Source organism: Taudactylus pleione, unplaced genomic scaffold, assembly GCF_031769625.1.
Source record: "Taudactylus pleione unplaced genomic scaffold, aTauple2 ptg000202l, whole genome shotgun sequence".
In the NCBI taxonomy this organism is placed as follows: domain Eukaryota; kingdom Metazoa; phylum Chordata; class Amphibia; order Anura; family Myobatrachidae; genus Taudactylus; species Taudactylus pleione.
Genome location: NW_028284604.1, coordinates 15491718 through 15510059, shown reverse-complemented (window position 1 = coordinate 15510059; position 18342 = coordinate 15491718). Strand labels below are relative to the sequence as shown.

At 41.1% G+C, this 18342-nt stretch overlaps 1 protein-coding gene across 2 annotated transcripts in view; it reads left to right on the top strand.

Annotated features, from left to right (window-relative positions):
- DTWD2 (DTW motif tRNA-uridine aminocarboxypropyltransferase 2) overlaps positions 1 to 18342 on the top strand; it is a 383675-nt gene that overhangs the window by 145321 nt on the left and 220012 nt on the right. For both annotated transcript variants that reach the window (XM_088477730.1, XM_088477731.1), the window contains one exon: positions 10196 to 10286. In XM_088477730.1, the coding sequence (XP_088333856.1) occupies positions 10196 to 10286 (91 nt within the window). The remainder of the gene's footprint in view (positions 1 to 10195; positions 10287 to 18342) is intronic.

The window sequence follows — 18342 nt, the reverse complement described above, 5'->3', positions numbered from 1 at the left end:
GAATCAATGGGTTAGTGTGCGTTAACTCAGTGATTACCACGCGTGGCAAAGGCTAATTAAATAGCTACTCCCAACGCGGCACAATCAATTAGCTTCAGGGTATATCTTGTGGCTAATTGGATTCCTCTCAGTATAGATTCGAGAACTGGAACATTGCAGTCTGTTACTGCTTGGCCTTATCACTACTAATTCAGACAAATTTGCTGTCACATGTAGCAGTATTATGAATATACATGTTTATATATTATTTATATATATATATATATATATATATATATATATATATACACACACACACACACATACACACACACACACACACACACACTTTATTTTGTTTACAAATATATGTAAAAATGCAACTGTGAAGCTTAAAATTTTTATTGTAAAGGCATTTTAGACTGGTAAATTACTTATTCCGCTTGAAGCCTGATGTTATTTGTGAATGGTGGCACCCTTTCCTAGTGGCACTGCAGCCAGGAGATCAGTGATAGCCTCTGGCTCCAGCACAGGGACAAGAATCCATTTATTTCAGGCCTGAGCCCACACTTGCTGATTACCTAATGTTTATTATGCAGATGGGTTCATTAACGATGTTTTCATTTGGTCTATCTATATACATAATATCCACTAAAGGTGGATGTACCTTTTACAATGAAGTCACACTTAAGTAATATTTAATAACTGGTAATTTCAAACTTTTAGTTTGGGTCATTTGACATATAAAAAAATCTGTCTGTTATTCAAGTACAACTATTTGATAATCAATACAGAGGCAATCCCGGACACAGCATGCTGAAATTGTAGTTACTCATTAGTTTGAAAGCCACAGCCGACCTAAGCTTTTTTTGACGGCTTCCATTCATAATCATGTGGATAAGATGAACCAGTAGTTGGAGTTTCATGTTTCCAAGGTGGTGAGGTGGGGAATAGGGGGGGTATGTTTGTGCTTTCTTTTTTGTTTGGATGGGTCTGCTGCTTTCCTATTGTTGACACGGGATGCAGTCAGGAAGCCGATGGTCAAAATGCCGACCTCCGGCTTCCCGACTGTCTAATCCCGGCAGGGGTCTAATGACAGGCGTCGAGATCCCGGAGCCTGTCATTTTTCCTATGCCGGGATCCTGACGCCCGGCATGCCGATCGAAGGTAAGCCAGGCGCGGACAGCCGCGGGGGCGGAGAAATAAGTTAGGGGCTCCCGGAGGGACTTAGGGTTAGGCACCCCCCAGGAGTGTTAGGGTTAGGCTAGGGGAAGGAGTTTAGGGTTAGGCACCCTTGGTGGGAGGTTAGGGTTAGGCACCCCCGCCTGGGAGGGTTAGGTTTAGGCAGTGGGGAAGGGGGGGGTTAGGTTTAGGCACTTAGAGGGGGGTTAGGGTTAGGCACCATGGAGGGAGGATAGGGTTAGGCACTCCTAAAGGAGGGTTAGGGGGGGGTTAGGTTAGTTAGTAATTACCTTTAGCGCAGTCAGGATCTTCACTGGTGCCGGGCTTGTGGCGTCAGGATTTGAAACGCCGGACCTGTATTTCATCCCAAGCCCATTGACACTACTGATTAAAAAAAGGATGACTCTTCCGTGGTTCATTACCAGGCAGGGAAAGGTTATGCCGTGAAAGTCTAACACACATGGGCTTTTGTAGACTTCTACTGCATGTTTTTATTTAAGCTTTGACTTTGTGTGGTATATGTGACATCATTTGCCATTCACAGTCCCTATTAGTGGTGTTTCAAGTTATTTGTGCTGCAAATAGAATAGTCTCTTTGATGTTCCATCACGTCTTCTGCTCTGGAGTTGCATGGCTTACCTCTCACCTCCTAAATCTAATACAGGTCAAGCCTTGCATGATTTCTTTTATGAAATACCTGAAACCTGAGCGAGTGTGCTAGACTGTGTTAAGGGTCCACACAACAAATAACAGGCTTCTGATTTCTTCAGGCTATAATTGATTAGCTGGAGCAAAGCGTTATAAAGCAAGTGTTTGTGTAGCAGTTTCCTCACACCTAATTACTGTGGCAATTGAAACAATATATTAACTGCTGTTATGTCATTACTTATAATCTCAATAATCACGTCTAGGCACAAGCATTAACACGCCTATTAAATCTTGGCTCCAATAAACCATTATTGCTACTTTCTACAGTCGTATGTCATTTTTTTTTTTTTCAATCCGGTGTTATTTTGATTTATAGACTGATGTTTTCTTACATACCTCATTATCCTTAATACTGGAACGTCACATTTTGAATGTGTTGAAGTAAAAGTATTACTACACAATGTAAGCTTGTTTCAAGACAGCATGTATCTAAGAATGTTTGCTTTGCTCTTCATAAGAGAATATTTTATAGTAACATGTTTCCGTTATTACATTTAAAGCTTAATAAAGCATAAAATATCACAATACCATGCAGCCATGATTATACTCCCAAGTCGTACATATCATGCACAGCTAAGTTTAATACTTTCCATTAATCATGGCTCCATCCCCCTTTACGCGTCACTTTACTGCTGTCTCTTCATTTAGCCTGTATATCACCTTGTGTTTAGTATCATTGGTTTGGTCCTGTTTTGGAACTGGTTTAAACTTGGAAATGGTGCATTGTAGAGAGAGTCTAATTTACACTTTCGTGACCAGAACACATTGCTAAAAATCTCTTTCAACAACTTTTAGTACCCTAGTGATTTCACTTTATTTTTTATTTTTTTGTGACATATAGGTTAGCGAATTAATGTTTTACTTTAGCAGCAATATACAGATAAAAAAATAAAAATATAATCTTACCTTTCATGAACCTACGATAAGCACCTTGCACTCAGCACTTTGTTTTTATCTGTGCATATTTTATGAAAATATATTCTAAAATGCTTTGAGTACACCAATTAGGCCGACAGTATTTTTAAAATTATTTTCCTGTGATTTTTGTGTTTGTCTTTATATGAAATTAGATTAAATAATGTAATTTTTACTTTTTGAATTTTTGCATTGTCGTTGGTACCAAATACAGTTTCCATTTTATGCTGTAAAGTCTGGAGTGCCGCAGCTTATTTTCAATGTGTATCTTCTCATCGTCTGAAGGCACCCTCTATTATTATTAACATTACTCCATCTACCTGAGTGCCAGTCCGCTAGTGCAATATATATATATATATATATATATATATATATACATACATATGAAAGTAGCAAAGTCCAGCACTCTCCTAAACATATAGAAATTGGCCAGAGCCACATCTAACCAAAGGTTGATATATAGGAGAAGGGCACTCAATGGGACTTAGGCAGCTTGTGGCAATAAATCAGACGGAGCCGGTGTCACTGTCAACGTTTCAGCAAGTTAATGCTTTTATCAAGACAGGTCTTGATAAAAGCATCAACTTGCTGAAACGTTGACAGTGACACCGTCTCAGTCTGGTTTATTGCTACAAGCTGCCTAAGGGGGTCATTCAGACCCGCTCGCGAGTGCAGGACGCTCGCAAGCGGGTCGATGTTCCCCCACTGCGCATGCGCACGACGGAGGGAGCTCCGTCGTGCGCATGCGCGAGACCCGGCGAGCGACGGGCTCTCCATCGCTCCGGGTCTCGCACCAAAGGGGGCGTGCTGTCGATGTTGATTGACAGCACGCCCCCTTTGGTGGGCGTGCCTGCCAGACGGCCTACCGTCTAAAGCCGGCCCCACTGACATCACTAGTGTTGTCAGTGGGAGTGATTTTGGCTCTGATAGAGCCAAAATCACTCCAGGGCTTGCGGCAGCGAGACCTTACCGCAGGGTCTCCGTTGCAAGCCCGATGGTCGTGATGGTCAAGACCATCGCGACCATCATCATGGACGCACGCATATGCTGTGGGTGGTCACCCACAGCTATGCGAGCGGCCAGGAGGCCGCTCCATTTTCATGGAGGAGGGCACTGATTCAGAGCGAGCGCTCTGGTCAGAGCGTTCGGCTCTGAATCAGGCCCTAAGTCCCGTTGAGTGCCCTTCACCACTTCTCCTATATATATTAAAACAAATGTTTCATGCTCGCACAATGCTATCACAATTGATGATCTAACAGCTATATACAGTATGCAAAACATATATAAAGTAATTAATGTGCACAAAATTAAGTTTCTTCCTCGTCCCCAATTGACTAACAAGACCTACAGAAAAATAAAGCCACAAAAACAAGTTAGCTATATGTAGTGTAGTAGTTTGGGGTGATTATATATTCTGTATACTTTAAGTATGATGTGTGTGTGCTTATCTGGAGGTGATGGGACTGCTCAGAACACATAATAATCAACTTCATAGTACCCGTCCAAATTTGCTATTTCCAAATCTGCTGTATTACACCAACATGTACAATAACTAAAACAAAGGAAAGCATCACTCATATGAAGCATGATGCAGGTTGCAGTTTATTAAAAATGAAAGCTTAAAACCTTGTACATCAACTTGCATATGTTATAGCCTTATCTGATATTTGCAGTTTCTCCCATGTTGTTTCTCTCAGTTATTGTGAATCTTCTCTTGTAAGCCGCCGCTTCCTGCTGGGTTGGAGGTGAAGATGTAAATTCACTGCGAGTGCTACAGGTATGTTACATTCTCACCTCCATCCTGCTGCGGAGCAGCTGCTTTCCAGAGACGCTTCTTCATAAATGAAGTCCTTGGCCCCGGTACATATACAGCAGAATAAAAGTTCTGTAAATAAAGTACGCCAGGCCTTACACTGACTGTGAGTGACGTTTTACATTTTCACCGCCCAATCCACCGGGAAGCCTTTTAACTAAAGCCTTAAGTGTGTAGTGTTCCCCAGCAGCTGTGCAAGCTGCCAGCAATGTATGCATTTACACAGTGTTTTACACAGGAACATTTTAGAATATTATTTGTACATTTCGCTTGCTTTAGTGTATATTTATTATCATCATTTCCTCAGAACCGTTGTTCTTTATTCAATACACAAATGTTTAGGAGCAGTAGAATCAACTTTAACGTGTAAAACGTCAAAAAGTAGTTCTTGATGCAACTGAGAATAAAAACAGTTTCCTTCACCAACTACTGGTATAAAATTGCAAATCACACAAGGGAACTTGGTTTATGTATGTCAGTAAAAGTCTGTCATCTGATAGCCAGAGAGGCAAATGCACACAACTTGTTCTTGGCACCTAACCAGTATTACATTAATAGGCTACTTGGATTAAAGAGGACCTGTCACTATAAGACATCATGCTTATAGACTGCCTTCCTCTATACCTCCCAGCTCTCCTCCTGTGCAGTCTGGAGACAGCTGGCCCAGGAATGAGCATAGCACATACAAGAACTCACTAAACCTCTATTTACTACAATCCGCATTTAAAATGCGGTTGTAGTGTGATATTTCCGACTAAATTCACATTGCGAATGTAAGAAATATCACAGGGATTTATCAGAAATCCCTTGCCGGGACGGAGCTTGTGATGAAGCTCTATCCCTGCGAATCCTGTCCGCACACTTCTCCCTGTATTTTTCGGGAAAAATACAGGGAGAATGTGTCTGCGCATACGCCCTCCGCCGGCTACCGCAACCACCTCCCCCACCCCTCCCCTTGTGATGAATTCTACTCCAGTTGCCCTTTAATAAATGTATGTCAAACTAAAATAATGTGAAAGGGGTGCGAAAACTCCCTTTTTGACTCTATTTTAGTAAAAATAATGTTAATAAATAGAGCCCTAAATGTTGTCTATAAGGTGCATGAAGTTATGAAGAGCCCCATTTTATTCTTTTATTTATTTTTGTTGCTTACCTCTAGGCACTGTGTCATAAAGCAATTACATTACATTAGAGAACTGGTCCGTTTTAACTGCAGTCGTCAGTTGATGCATGGCCAATTACAGCTGTGTGTGGTATACAGAGAGATGGATTGGAGGTTTAGGTAATTGCACATTTCCACAGCTCTTAGCATATAAGTAGAATTTCCAGAGAAAATGCAGCGGAGGAGGTTGATCTAAGTATTTGGTGCGCTGTGGGAATATGTCTAGCAACATGTATATAAGCCAGGTAATAACCTTAGTAATATGTACATAGTAATCATGCTAAACAAGCTGTATAATGCGACACCTAGAACATTGTGCCAATCATAATGCCCAGTAGGATATAATATTGTTGTATGCTACTGCCTTACCTAACAGAGAACAATATACCAGTATTATCGGACAACAGAATATAATCATTTAGTTAATAACGACCATTAGAGTGTGCAGCTATATTACATTAATAATGGCCAGCAGAGGGGAATACCGGTCTGTATTTACATCACCGTTGCTGCTGCTGCAGCTATATCTCCTCCTATACCCTGGAGTGTTTTATCCCATCACCACCTCCTTTGCTTTCCTGCTCCTTCCTGTGTCACACCATGACATTGCTTTGCAAGTTATTGGCAACTAACCGGGCCGGGGGCAACCAGTTGCCTCTCCTCTTGGCCTGCCACTGGTTCAATGGTGTGTTAGTTGATTGATGAAATGTGTGGACAGATTCATATACAGTCAGGTGCATAAATATTGGGACATTGACAGAATTTTCATATTTTGGCCTCTATTCACCACCACAATGGCTTTGAAATGAAACAAAGAAGATGTGCTTTAACTGCAGACTTTCAGATTTAATTTGAGGGTAATTACATCCAAATCAGGTGAACGGTGTTGGAATTACAACGGTTTCTATATGTGCCTCCCACTTTTTAAGGGGCCAAAAGTAATGGGACAAACTAAACAATCCTAAATCTAACTTTCACTTTTTAATACTTTGTTGCAAATCCTTTGCAGGCAATTACAGCCTGAAGTCTGGAACGCATAGACATCACCAGACGCTTGGTTTCATCCCTTGTGATGCTCTGCCAGGCCTCTACTGCAAATGTCTTGAGTTCCTGCTTGTTCTTGGGGCATTTTCCCCTCAGTTTTGTCTTCATCAAGTGAAATGCATGCTAATCGGATTCAGGTCAGGGGATTGACTTGGCCATTGCAAAACAATCCACTTTTTAGCCTTAAAAAACTCTTTGGTTGCTTTTGCAGTATACTTCGGGTCATTGTCCATCTGCACTGTGAAGCGCCGTCCAATGAGTTCTGAAGCATTTGACTGAATATAAGCATATAATATTGCCCGAAATACTTCAGAATGAATTCTGCTGCTTTTGTCAGCAGTCACATCATCAATACATACAAGGGAACCAGTTCCATTGGCAGCCATACATGCCCACACCATGACACTACCACCACCATGCTTCACTGATGAGCTGGTATGTTTTGGATCATGAGCAGTTCCTTTCCTTCTCCATACTCTTCTCTTCCCATCACTCTGGTACAAGTTGATCTTTGTCTCATCTGTCCATAGGATGTTGTTCCAGAACTATAATGGCTTTTTTAGATGTTGTTTGGCAAACTCCAATCTGGTCTTCCTGTTTTTGTGGCTCACCAATGGTTTACATCTTGTGGTGAACCCTCTATATTCACTCTTGTGAAGTCTTCTCTTGATTGTTGACTTTGACACATATACACCTACCTCCTGGAGAGTGTTCTTGATTTGGCCAACTGTTGTGAAGGGGTTTTTCTTCACCAGGGAAATAATTCTTCTGTCATCCACCATAGTTTTCCGTGGTCTTTCGGGTCCTTTAGTGTTGCTGAGCTCTCCGGTGTGTTCTTTCTTTTTAAGAATGTTCCAAACAGTTGATTTGTCCACACCTAATGTTTATGCTATCTCTCTGATGGGTTTGTTTTGATTTTTCAGCCTAATGATGGCTTGCTTCACTGATAGTGACACTTCTTTGGATCTCATATTGAGAGTCGACAGCAACTGATTCCAAATGCAAATGTCACACCTAGAATCAACTCCAGACCTTTTACCTGCTTAATTGATAATGAAATAACGAGGGAATAGCCCATACCTGTCCATGAAATAGCTTTTGAGTTGATAGTCCCATTACTTTTGACCCCTTAAAAAGTGGGAGGCACATATAGAAACCGTTGTAATTCCTACACCGTTCACCTGATTTGGATGTAATTACCCTCAAATTAAATCTGAAAGTCTGCAGTTAAAGCACATCTTGTTTGTTTCATTTCAAAGCCATTTTGGTGGTGAATAGAGGCCAAAATATGAAAATTCTGTCAATGTCCCAATATTTATGCACCTGACTGGATGTCAGCCATTTTGAGAATCTTGCTGTTGTCAGGAAAGTCTTAAAAACTCTAAAACCTAAAAATGACTAAAGTCCTTCACACATCTAAGGCACAGGTTCTCAAACTCGGTCCTCCGGACCCCAAACAGTGCATGTTTTCAGGTCTCTCACTGAATCACAAGTGAGATAATTGCTGTGGATCTTTTAAAATGTGTCAGTGAGTAATGAGTGCACCTGCTGGGTGAACTGCAAAAAGTGAACTGTATGGGGTCCTGAGGACCGTGTTTGAGAACCCCTGATCTAAGAGAATGATACGTCCTCCATCGTCAAATCCCTTCTGAACATTGTCTGCAGCAGTGTTTCTCAAACTCAGGGGCTGATTCAGACCCATTCACTATGATGCGAACTCTTGTAGCTGGCCGACAGTCGCTAACTGCGCATGCGTACACATCGCAATGCTCGTGTCCAAAACAATGCGAGAGATCGGGATGCGTTCGCTCACTGCGTATAGACTTTCTAATAGAGTGATTGACAGGAGATGCCGTTTGTGGGTGGTTACGGGCTGACCACTGGAAACGGGGGAGTGGAGGTGCGAACGCAGGCGTGCCTGAGTGCCTCAACGCCGTTTCATTCGCGTGCATAATTAAAAGGCAGCGTCGTAGTACACGTCACTTGGCAGGATTTCTTTCTGAAGTAATCGCCGTGCTTGCGGCAGGGTAAAGGCAACCTTAAGCGCTGCGATCGCATCCGATGGTGCTCGATTTCCAATGGTTACAAGCACTTCCAGGAGATAACGTGCGCAAGTGGGCATCTTATAAATGGCTGGTGGGCGTCTACATACACAAAGCGATCGCACGCTAAGACATAGTGGGTGTGCTTATGCCTTGCTGTGCGATCGCCTGCCATTCCGTCACTTAGCCGAATTTGCATACGCTGGGAGCGAGCGTACGCATCTAGCGAGCGGGTCTGAATGAGCTCCTCATTCCACAAAGGCACAGTAGAAGTCCAGGTTTTAAGGATATCGATGTTTGAGCACAGGTGACTTACTGTAATTAGTACATCAGTAATTTTGATTGTAACCATATGTGTTCAACCAAGAATATTCTTAAAATCTGGACTGTTAGAGTGCTTTGAGAGCCGCATTTGGGAAACACTGGTCTGGACAGCATTAAATTATTCAACATTAATTATATATAGTAGCACAGACATTTATTCATCTAACAGAGTCATAAGACAGCAGAGTAGTCTACCGAATTTAACTTTACTTTATTTGACCTCTCCTTTCCAATAATGTACAGTCATCTCACTTTATGCATTGATAATGTAGAATTTTCCTGTATCTTGGTGTGTGTTGATCTCCACTGTTTTTATTTTATTATGGGTAATGGGCCTGATTCATTAAGGATCGCAACTGCTAAAGCGTACGCAGTTGGCCGATTGTTGCGTACTGCGCATGTGTATGCATCACAATGCGCGTGCGTGAAGGCACCGCTGCAATCGCACTGCGCTGATGGATACCACGGAGATCCATCGCAGAGTGATTGACAGGCAGTGAGCATTTCGGGGTGGTGACGGGGGAGTGGTCTGCGAAACACAGGCATGCCTATCCATTTGAATTCCATTGCATGGGTGTACATAAATTAGCCTCTGCAGCGCAAACGCAGCTTGAGTACTTACTGCGTGCTACGTGATTAGCAAACCAAAGTAAGGTCAGGGCTACAGTAATTCAGCGTGAGGGTCCGATGTTACTCGATGTTCCTGATGTAGAGGCAGGACTGCAAGGTATTAAGGATGTGATATAGTGGTAGTGGGTGTCTCTATACTGGCAGTGCAAAGGAATTGCGTTAGCATATTTTCGCAGCAGACCTGCGTGCAATTGCTGAGCTGTGGTAGCAATAGCGATCCTTAATGAATCAGGCCCAATGTTCATAAGGTATTAGAAATTGAGATGCTTTGACTATTAGGAATCTGATTATATACTCCAGTGTCAGTCACAAATGTTACTCGTATTTCATAAGTTTGCTGTTTCTTGTAACGTTTTTCATTGTGTTAATTTTGCTTTGTATTTTTTTTCTTGCTAGCCGCCCTGAGAAGGTATGCCTGTGTCCTTTCCTGCCAGCACATCCCATACATGTTTCCACTTGTTTATACATTGTCCAGCATCCAGCCGAGGTGAGTGAGGATATGGGAAGGGTTCAGGTTCTGTCAGTGTATTGAGGCTGAAGGTGTGGGAGAAGACACTGACTTCCAATATTTAATTTCCTGCTCTGCCCAAAGCTGACACATTAAATGCTCAATGTTGCTTATTGGTGCACCTGTGTCAAAAATATTTCATAACCACTGTTTAATTGTAAAGTGTGTATTTCAAGACTTAAAAAAATGGTATTTTAAGTTCAGTGGTTATTTAATGTTAAAGAGCATCTACAAATATATCTAACAAACGTTTCAGAGAATAATGAGACCTAATTCAATATGTGTTAGATGGCTGTAATTGTGGGAGTGTACTGTATATCTTTATAGATTTCGTAATCAAATTAAGAAAAGTCTTTCAAGTTTGAAATTACTGACCAAAGACATAATGTTTACACTTTTCTACTACTATACTACCACATTAAATTTAAATAATCACTAAATCCCAAAATTTAAATATTCGGATGTGAAATAAAATATTTGTTCAAGGTTAACTTGCTATAATTACTGTAACATCACAGGCCCCTAACCCCATGCATGAATAACCAATACACCCAATGTGCTTTGGCAGAACTATAATAGGGCTTCACGGCGCCCTGTGCCGGCCACTCCCCCTGGGCGCATGATGACATGCTGAGGGGGCGGGGCTGCCAGTGCCAGTAAGGATAGCAGCACCGCCAGAATATCCTCAGGATGCCCCAACGTGCTGTACAGGCTGCCAGCTGTATGTCTGGAGCGTCCAACGGTAGCAGTGACACTGGCTGCAGGAGGCACCCTGTAAGGCAGATGGAGGGACCGTGGGTAAGCGGCGGTGCTGCCCACAGAATCCTGCACTCTGTGCGATGGCACCGCTCGCACAATCCAGCTTTGGCATAGCAAGTCTTCAAATATGAGGTCTTGGTTTCCCAACAACTAATATCCTTGCGCTGGATTTATATCTGTTTTATTCCACCTGTATAGGTGCTGGTGCAACTTGCAAGTATCCACCTGGCCCAATTAAACCACAAACTGGAAAAAAATCAGGAATAGGATTTCGCTGTTATGAATAACATTAACAGTATTGCTTGACTGAAAATTAAAAATACAGGTTGAGTCTCCCATATCCAAATATTCCGAAATACTGAATTTTTTTTGGCATGACTGAGATAATGAAATCTTTGATTTTTGATGGTTCAATGTACACAAACTTTGTCTAAGGCACAAATTATTAAAAATATTGTATAAAATTACCTTTAGGCTGAGTGTATAAGGTGTATATGAAACATAAATGAATTTCATTTCTGTGCACAAACTATGCTTGAACCACAAAATTATTGAATATATTGTATAAAATGACCTGCAGGTTGTGTGTAAGGTGTATATAACACATAAATGCATTCTGTGTGTATATTTGGGTCCCATTCACAAGATGTTTCATTATGGTATGCAAATATTCCAAAACACAGAATATTCCGTTATCCAAAATACCTTTGTTCCCAAGCATTTTGGATATGGGAGACTCAACCTGTATTGAACAAGGCTTCTCTCAACACATGTTACACTACACACACATATATAAAACAATAAAATTAAATAAAATGCAAAATAGCAATTGTAGCTTGTATTTCTGCCACATGTGAGCCTCAAATACTTGTATCCAAAAGGAGCCTTTAAATAGTGAGGATAATAAGGTAACAATCTTGAACTTTCAAGATTGTTACCTTATTATTCTCTTTTTCCACCTCCCAATTAGACATCTCCTTATTATCCTCTTTTTCCACCTCCCAATTAGACATCTCCTTAATATCCTCTTCTTCCTCCTCCCAATTAGACATCTCCTTATTATCCTCTTCTTCCTCCTCCCAATTAGACATCTCCTTATTATCCTCTTCTTCCTCCTCCCAATTAGACATCTCCTTATTATCCTCTTCCTCCTCCTCCCAATTAGACATCTCCTTATTATCCTCTTCTTCCACCTCCCAATTACACATCTCCTTATTATCCTCTTCTTCCTCCTCCCAATTACACATCTCCTTATTATCCTCTTCTTCTACCTCCCAATTACACATCCCCTTATTATCCTCTTCTTCCACCTCCTAATTACACATCCCCTTATTATCCTCTTCTTCCTCCTCCCAATTACACATCTCCTTATTATCCTCTTCTTCCTCCTCCCAATTACACATCTCCTTATTATCCTCTTCTTCCACCTCCCAATTAGACATCTCCTTATTATCCTCTTCTTCCACCTCCCAATTAGACATCTCCTTATTATCCTCTTCTTCCACCTCCCAATTAGACATCTCCTTATTATCCTCTTCTTCCTCCTCCCAATTAGACATCTCCTTATTATCCTCTTCTTCCACCTCCCAATTAGACATCTCCTTATTATCCTCTTCTTCCACCTCCCAATTACACATCTCCTTATTATCCTCTTCTTCCTCCTCCCAATTACACATCTCCTTATTATCCTCTTCTTCCACCTCCCAATTAGACATCTCCTTATTATCCTCTTCTTCCACCTCCCAATTAGACATCTCCTTATTATCCTCTTCTTCCACCTCCCAATTAGACATCTCCTTATTATCCTCTTCTTCCTCCTCCCAATTAGACATCTCCTTATTATCCTCTTCTTCCACCTCCCAATTAGACATCTCCTTATTATCCTCTTCTTCCACCTCCCAATTACACATCTCCTTATTATCCTCTTCTTCCACCTCCCAATTAGACATCTCCTTATTATCCTCTTCTTCCTCCTCCCAATTAGACATCTCCTTATTATCCTCTTCTTCCACCTCCCAATTAGACATCTCCTTATTATCCTCTTCTTCCACCTTCCAATTAGACATCTCCTTATTATCCTCTTCTTCCTCCTCCCAATTAGACATCTCCTTATTATCCTCTTCTTCCACCTTCCAATTAGACATCTCCTTATTACCCTCTTCCTCCTCCTCCCAATTACACATCTCCTTATTATCCTCTTCTTCCACCTCCCAATTACACATCTCCTTATTATCCTCTTCTTCCACCTCCCAATTAGATATCTCCTTATTATTCTCTTTTTCCTCCTCCCAATTAGATATCTCCTTATTATTCTCTTCTTCCACCTCCCAATTAGACATCTCCTTATTATCCTCTTCTTCCACCTCCCAATTAGACATCTCCTTATTATCCTCTTCTTCCACCTCCCAATTACACATCTCCTTATTATCCTCTTCTTCCTCCTCCCAATTAGATATCTCCTTATTATCCTCTTCTTCCTCCTCCCAATTAGACATCTCCTTATTATCCTCTTCTTCCACCTTCCAATTAGACATCTCCTTATTACCCTCTTCCTCCTCCTCCCAATTACACATCTCCTTATTATCCTCTTCTTCCACCTCCCAATTACACATCTCCTTATTATCCTCTTCTTCCACCTCCCAATTAGACATCTCCTTATTATCCTCTTCTTCCTCCTCCCAATTAGATATCTCCTTATTATTCTCTTCTTCCACCTCCCAATTAGACATATCCTTATTATCCTCTTCTCCCACCTCCCAATTAGGCATATCCTTATTATCCTCTTCTTCCACCTCCCAATTAGACATCCATTGCCATATTCAAACCCTTGGAATTTCTGTGGAATTATTTCTCTAAAGTACTGTATACATTTATGCATTATTTAATTTAACATCACCATATTAGATTTCTCCTAAAGGGAGCCCCCTTTCTTTGGCAAATGTACACATATAGGAAAACTATTAGAGAAAATGGAGATGGGGGAAGGGAGAAGGGAAATAAGGGGGGGGGGGAGATGAGAAAAATGCAGTGACAGACGTCCACTTGCATTATTGTCATTTTCTCCCACCTCCCAGTAGACTTCTCCTATATAAGAAGAACTAGCAGGTGTTGGAAACTGTTACTATATTGCTAGTCTAAACAAGTATAATCCAATGCTATATTCATACCCCTGGGATGTAATGTATCTAGTTTGAACATCCAAGATGACTCTCCAAGACATTATCTATGAAACCTATCCCCACTTCTAGTGCCCTCAAAGTGTTCAACCACTATATTACAGAGTCCTTTCGGATCTCCCCCATGACATATCGCAAAATGCCTGGATACACTATGGTTTTGAACTCTCCTCATAATATTGCGCCTATGTTCTCTGAACCTGTTTTTTACAGTCCTGGTAGTTCTTCCCACATATTGTAGGGAGCAAGGACATTCTAGTACATAGATGCAATATGACTATTCACAGTTTACAAATTGTTTGATAGGGAAAACACTATTGTTGGATTTTCATACAATACTGGTGCATTTATTGGATATATATTTACATGTAAGACAGATTTGTTTATTGCATTTATAACACCCCATAGGTTTGTTTGTCAACTAGGTTCCAGAAGGTGGAGCTTTTATCTCTCTTAGGGCCTGATTCAGAGCCGCACGCACGATGTGTATGCAAATTGCGTAGGCAGTGCAATCGCACAGCAATGCATTAGCACGTCCAGTATTTCTTAGAGAGCGATCACATAGTGTATGCAGACACCCACCAGCCAGTTTTAAGACACCCACTTGTGCACTTCATGTGCAGGAAGTGTATGCTCGGGGTATACACAGCAAAGGTGCGACTGGCCCTGCCGGCACCAAACGAAAAACTGTCTGCCTTTTGGCTGAGGGCGGGGTATATGTGGAGGGGGACCAATGTATCCTGGAGCTAAAGCTTTTGACTGTTTGTTTGGTGCCCGGTTAGCTCCTACCACACACATCCCATGGTATCCCTATGGATCCCTATGGACCCTGAAGAAGAAAGATATTTTTTTAATATTCACAACTGTAAAATGTGAAAGACCCCAAAATGATTTAAAGCCACTAGTTTTTGTTACTGTATATTAAAGGTGGTGTTTTGAGCCAAATAACATACATAAGAGCTAAGGTGTTAATACTTGATAACATATTAACTATACACACTTTTGCAACTCTGCATCAGTTTGACATAATAGGGCTCCTCAGACAAAGATTGAGAGACAATTAAAAAGATAATCAAATCCAATTATGACATACTTAAGGTGCCCATCCACTAGACGACAAGAAAAAGACTGCATGATTACGACATTGTAATCGTGCAGTCGTTTGTCTGTCTGTGATGTGCCTTCACTGAACGAGCAGTCATTCAGTGAAGGCACATCAATCATTTGCAAACATGTTGAACCTGACGTTATCGTTAGGATGTACAACATATTTGTACGATGATAGATGTCTAAACGACCAGCGGGAGTGCGCATCGCTGGTCGTTTTAGATATTTTTTAAACAATCAGCAAACGATTTTCAAACGATTATCGAACGATCGAATGATACCAAAATCATTATCGTTCAATTGCTCAATTTAATCGTCTAGTGGATGTGTGCCTTAAGGCAAGATCTGATTCTCTCCAATTGTATTCAAGTCAACCCTAACATTATCTTTAAGAAAAATTTAAATTTGAAGAACATCTTAGCCCTTAGTGAACTACGTACAAAGAGAAGAGAAAGCAGACTCTTTTTTTTTTTTTATGGGGCACTCTTATTGATTTGTATGATTCAGCTAAAATATAACCTTTATTAATGTATTAGTTAAAATGAATGAGTCAAAAAATTATTTAGATAATAATTTGAGCTCATGGGGGAAGCATGGGGTTCTCTTGGCAAACGGTTCCAGGTCCTAGAACGACTAGCATCTTTTTACCCGCTCCTGAGTGTACAGCCATGGCCAAAAGTTTGGAGAATAACACAAGTATTGGTTTTCACAAAGCTTACTGCTTCAGTGTTTTTAGACCTTTTTGTCAGATGTTACTTTGGTATACTGAAGTAAAATGACAAGCATTTCATAAGTGTCAAACAGGGGTATTCAATATGGGAGCGATAACATCGTTTTTGCGTTAATATCGCACTTATGACGTCATTATCGCAGGTTTTAGTTTTACACCGTATTCAATTTCAAAGACTTATGGCAGTTTTGAAAAGTCTTTGATAAAAAACGGTGATAACTTTTCACCATTGAATAGGTGTTGAAAAAAAGTGCAGAATTGGGGTTTAGGGGTGCAGGCTTAAAAAAAATAGCCTGCACCCCTGGGAATGACATTTAAAAAGAACTGTGTCAAAAAAAGTAAAAAAAAAAAATAGGGACACCCCAAAAAAGAATTTAAAAATAGGGGTGAAAAAAATTATTAACAATAGGGAACTAGGTTCAGGGCTATTCTGCAAGTATGCGGCAGGTGTTTTCTAGAATAGATTTATAGCGGCAGGTGCACAAATGCAGAATTTTTAAAAACTTACTTTAGGGACATCAAAATATGCTAGTACCCATTTTCATGTACCCCAAATTTGATGGGGCCACTTAAAAAAACGAAAAAAAAAAAACCTAAGTGCTCTTCTGCATCACTTCTTCAATGTCGGGAAAAAACACCTGCTGTGGCTATTTAAATCCCCGACTTTCATTTAAAGGCTAAAACGGGGGTACCCATAGTGATCCCCCATGTTTTTACAACTTTAGGTGGGTCTTACAATTTTTTTAAGGAAAAATTCGTAACTTTACGCAAATCCAACTTCGGAGGCTCCCATTTTCGTTAATTTTATATTGAATACGGGGATAAGCGGGCGTGCGCCCGATACTTTTACGCAGGTAAAAACTCTGATATGAAACGTTAACTTCGACAGTGAAGTTAACGTTTCATATTGAATACCCCTCTATGGCTTTTATTGACAATTACATTAAATGTATGCAAAGAGTCAATATTTGCAGTGTTGACCCTTTTTCAAGACTTCTGCAGCTCACCCTAGCATGCTGTCAATCAACTTCTGGGCCACATACCGACTGATGGCCACCCATTCTTGCTTAATCAATGCTTGAATTTGCGGGTTTTTGTTTGTCCACTCGCCTCTTGAGGATTGACCACAAGTTCTCAATGGGATTAAGGTCTGGGGAGTTTCCTGACCATGGACTCACAATTTCAATGTTTTGTACCCTGAGCCACTTAGTTATCACTTTTGCCTTATGGCAAGGTACTCCATCATGCTGGAAAAGGCATTGTTCGTCACCAAACTTTTCTACGATGGTTGGGAGAAGTTGCTCTTGAAGGATGTTTTGGTACCATTCTGTATTCATGGCTGTGTTCTTAGGCAAAATTGTGAGTGAGCCCACTCCCTTGGCTGAGAAGCAACCCCACACATGAATGGTCTCAGGATGCTTTATTGTCGGCATGACACAGGACTGATGGCAGCGCTCACCTTTCCTTCTCCAGACAAGCGTGTTTCCAGATTCACCAAACAATCTGAAAGGTGATTCATCATAGAAAATAACTTTACCCCAGTCCTCAGCAGTCCAATCCCGATACCTTTTGCAGAATATCAGTCTGTTCCTGATGTTTTTCCTGGAGAGAAGTGGCTTCTTTGCTGCCCTTCTTTACGCTAGGCCATCCTCCAAAAGTCTTTGTCTCACTGTGCTTTAAGATGTACTCACACCTGCCTGTTGCCATTCCTGAGCAAGCTCTGCACTAGTGGTGCCCCAATCCCGCAGCTGAATCAACTTTAGGAGACGGTCCTGGTGCTTGCTAGACATTCTTGGGTGCCCTGAAGCCTTCTTCACAACTATTGAACCTCTCTCCTTGAAGTTCTGGATGATCCGATGAATGGTTGATTTAGGTTCAATCTTACTAGCAGCAATATCCTTGCCTATGAAGCCCTTTTTGCGCAAAGCAATGATGACTGCACATGTTTCCTTGCAGGTAACCATGGTTAACAGATGAAGAACAATAATTTCAAGATCCACCCTCCTTTTAAAGCTTCCAGTCTGTTATTCTAACTCAATCAGCATGACAGAGTGATCTCCAGCCTTGTCCTCGTCAACACTCTCATCTGTGTTAATGAGAGAATCACTGACATGAAGTCAGCTGGTCCTTTTGTGGCAGGGCTGAAATGCAGTGGAAATGTTGTTTTTGGGATTAAGGGCTTGATTCAGCTTTGGAAATAGAGTGAGATTTAGCACTTAACTGATCATCTTGGTGAAACCATGTTGCCCTGCAGGTGGGGCAG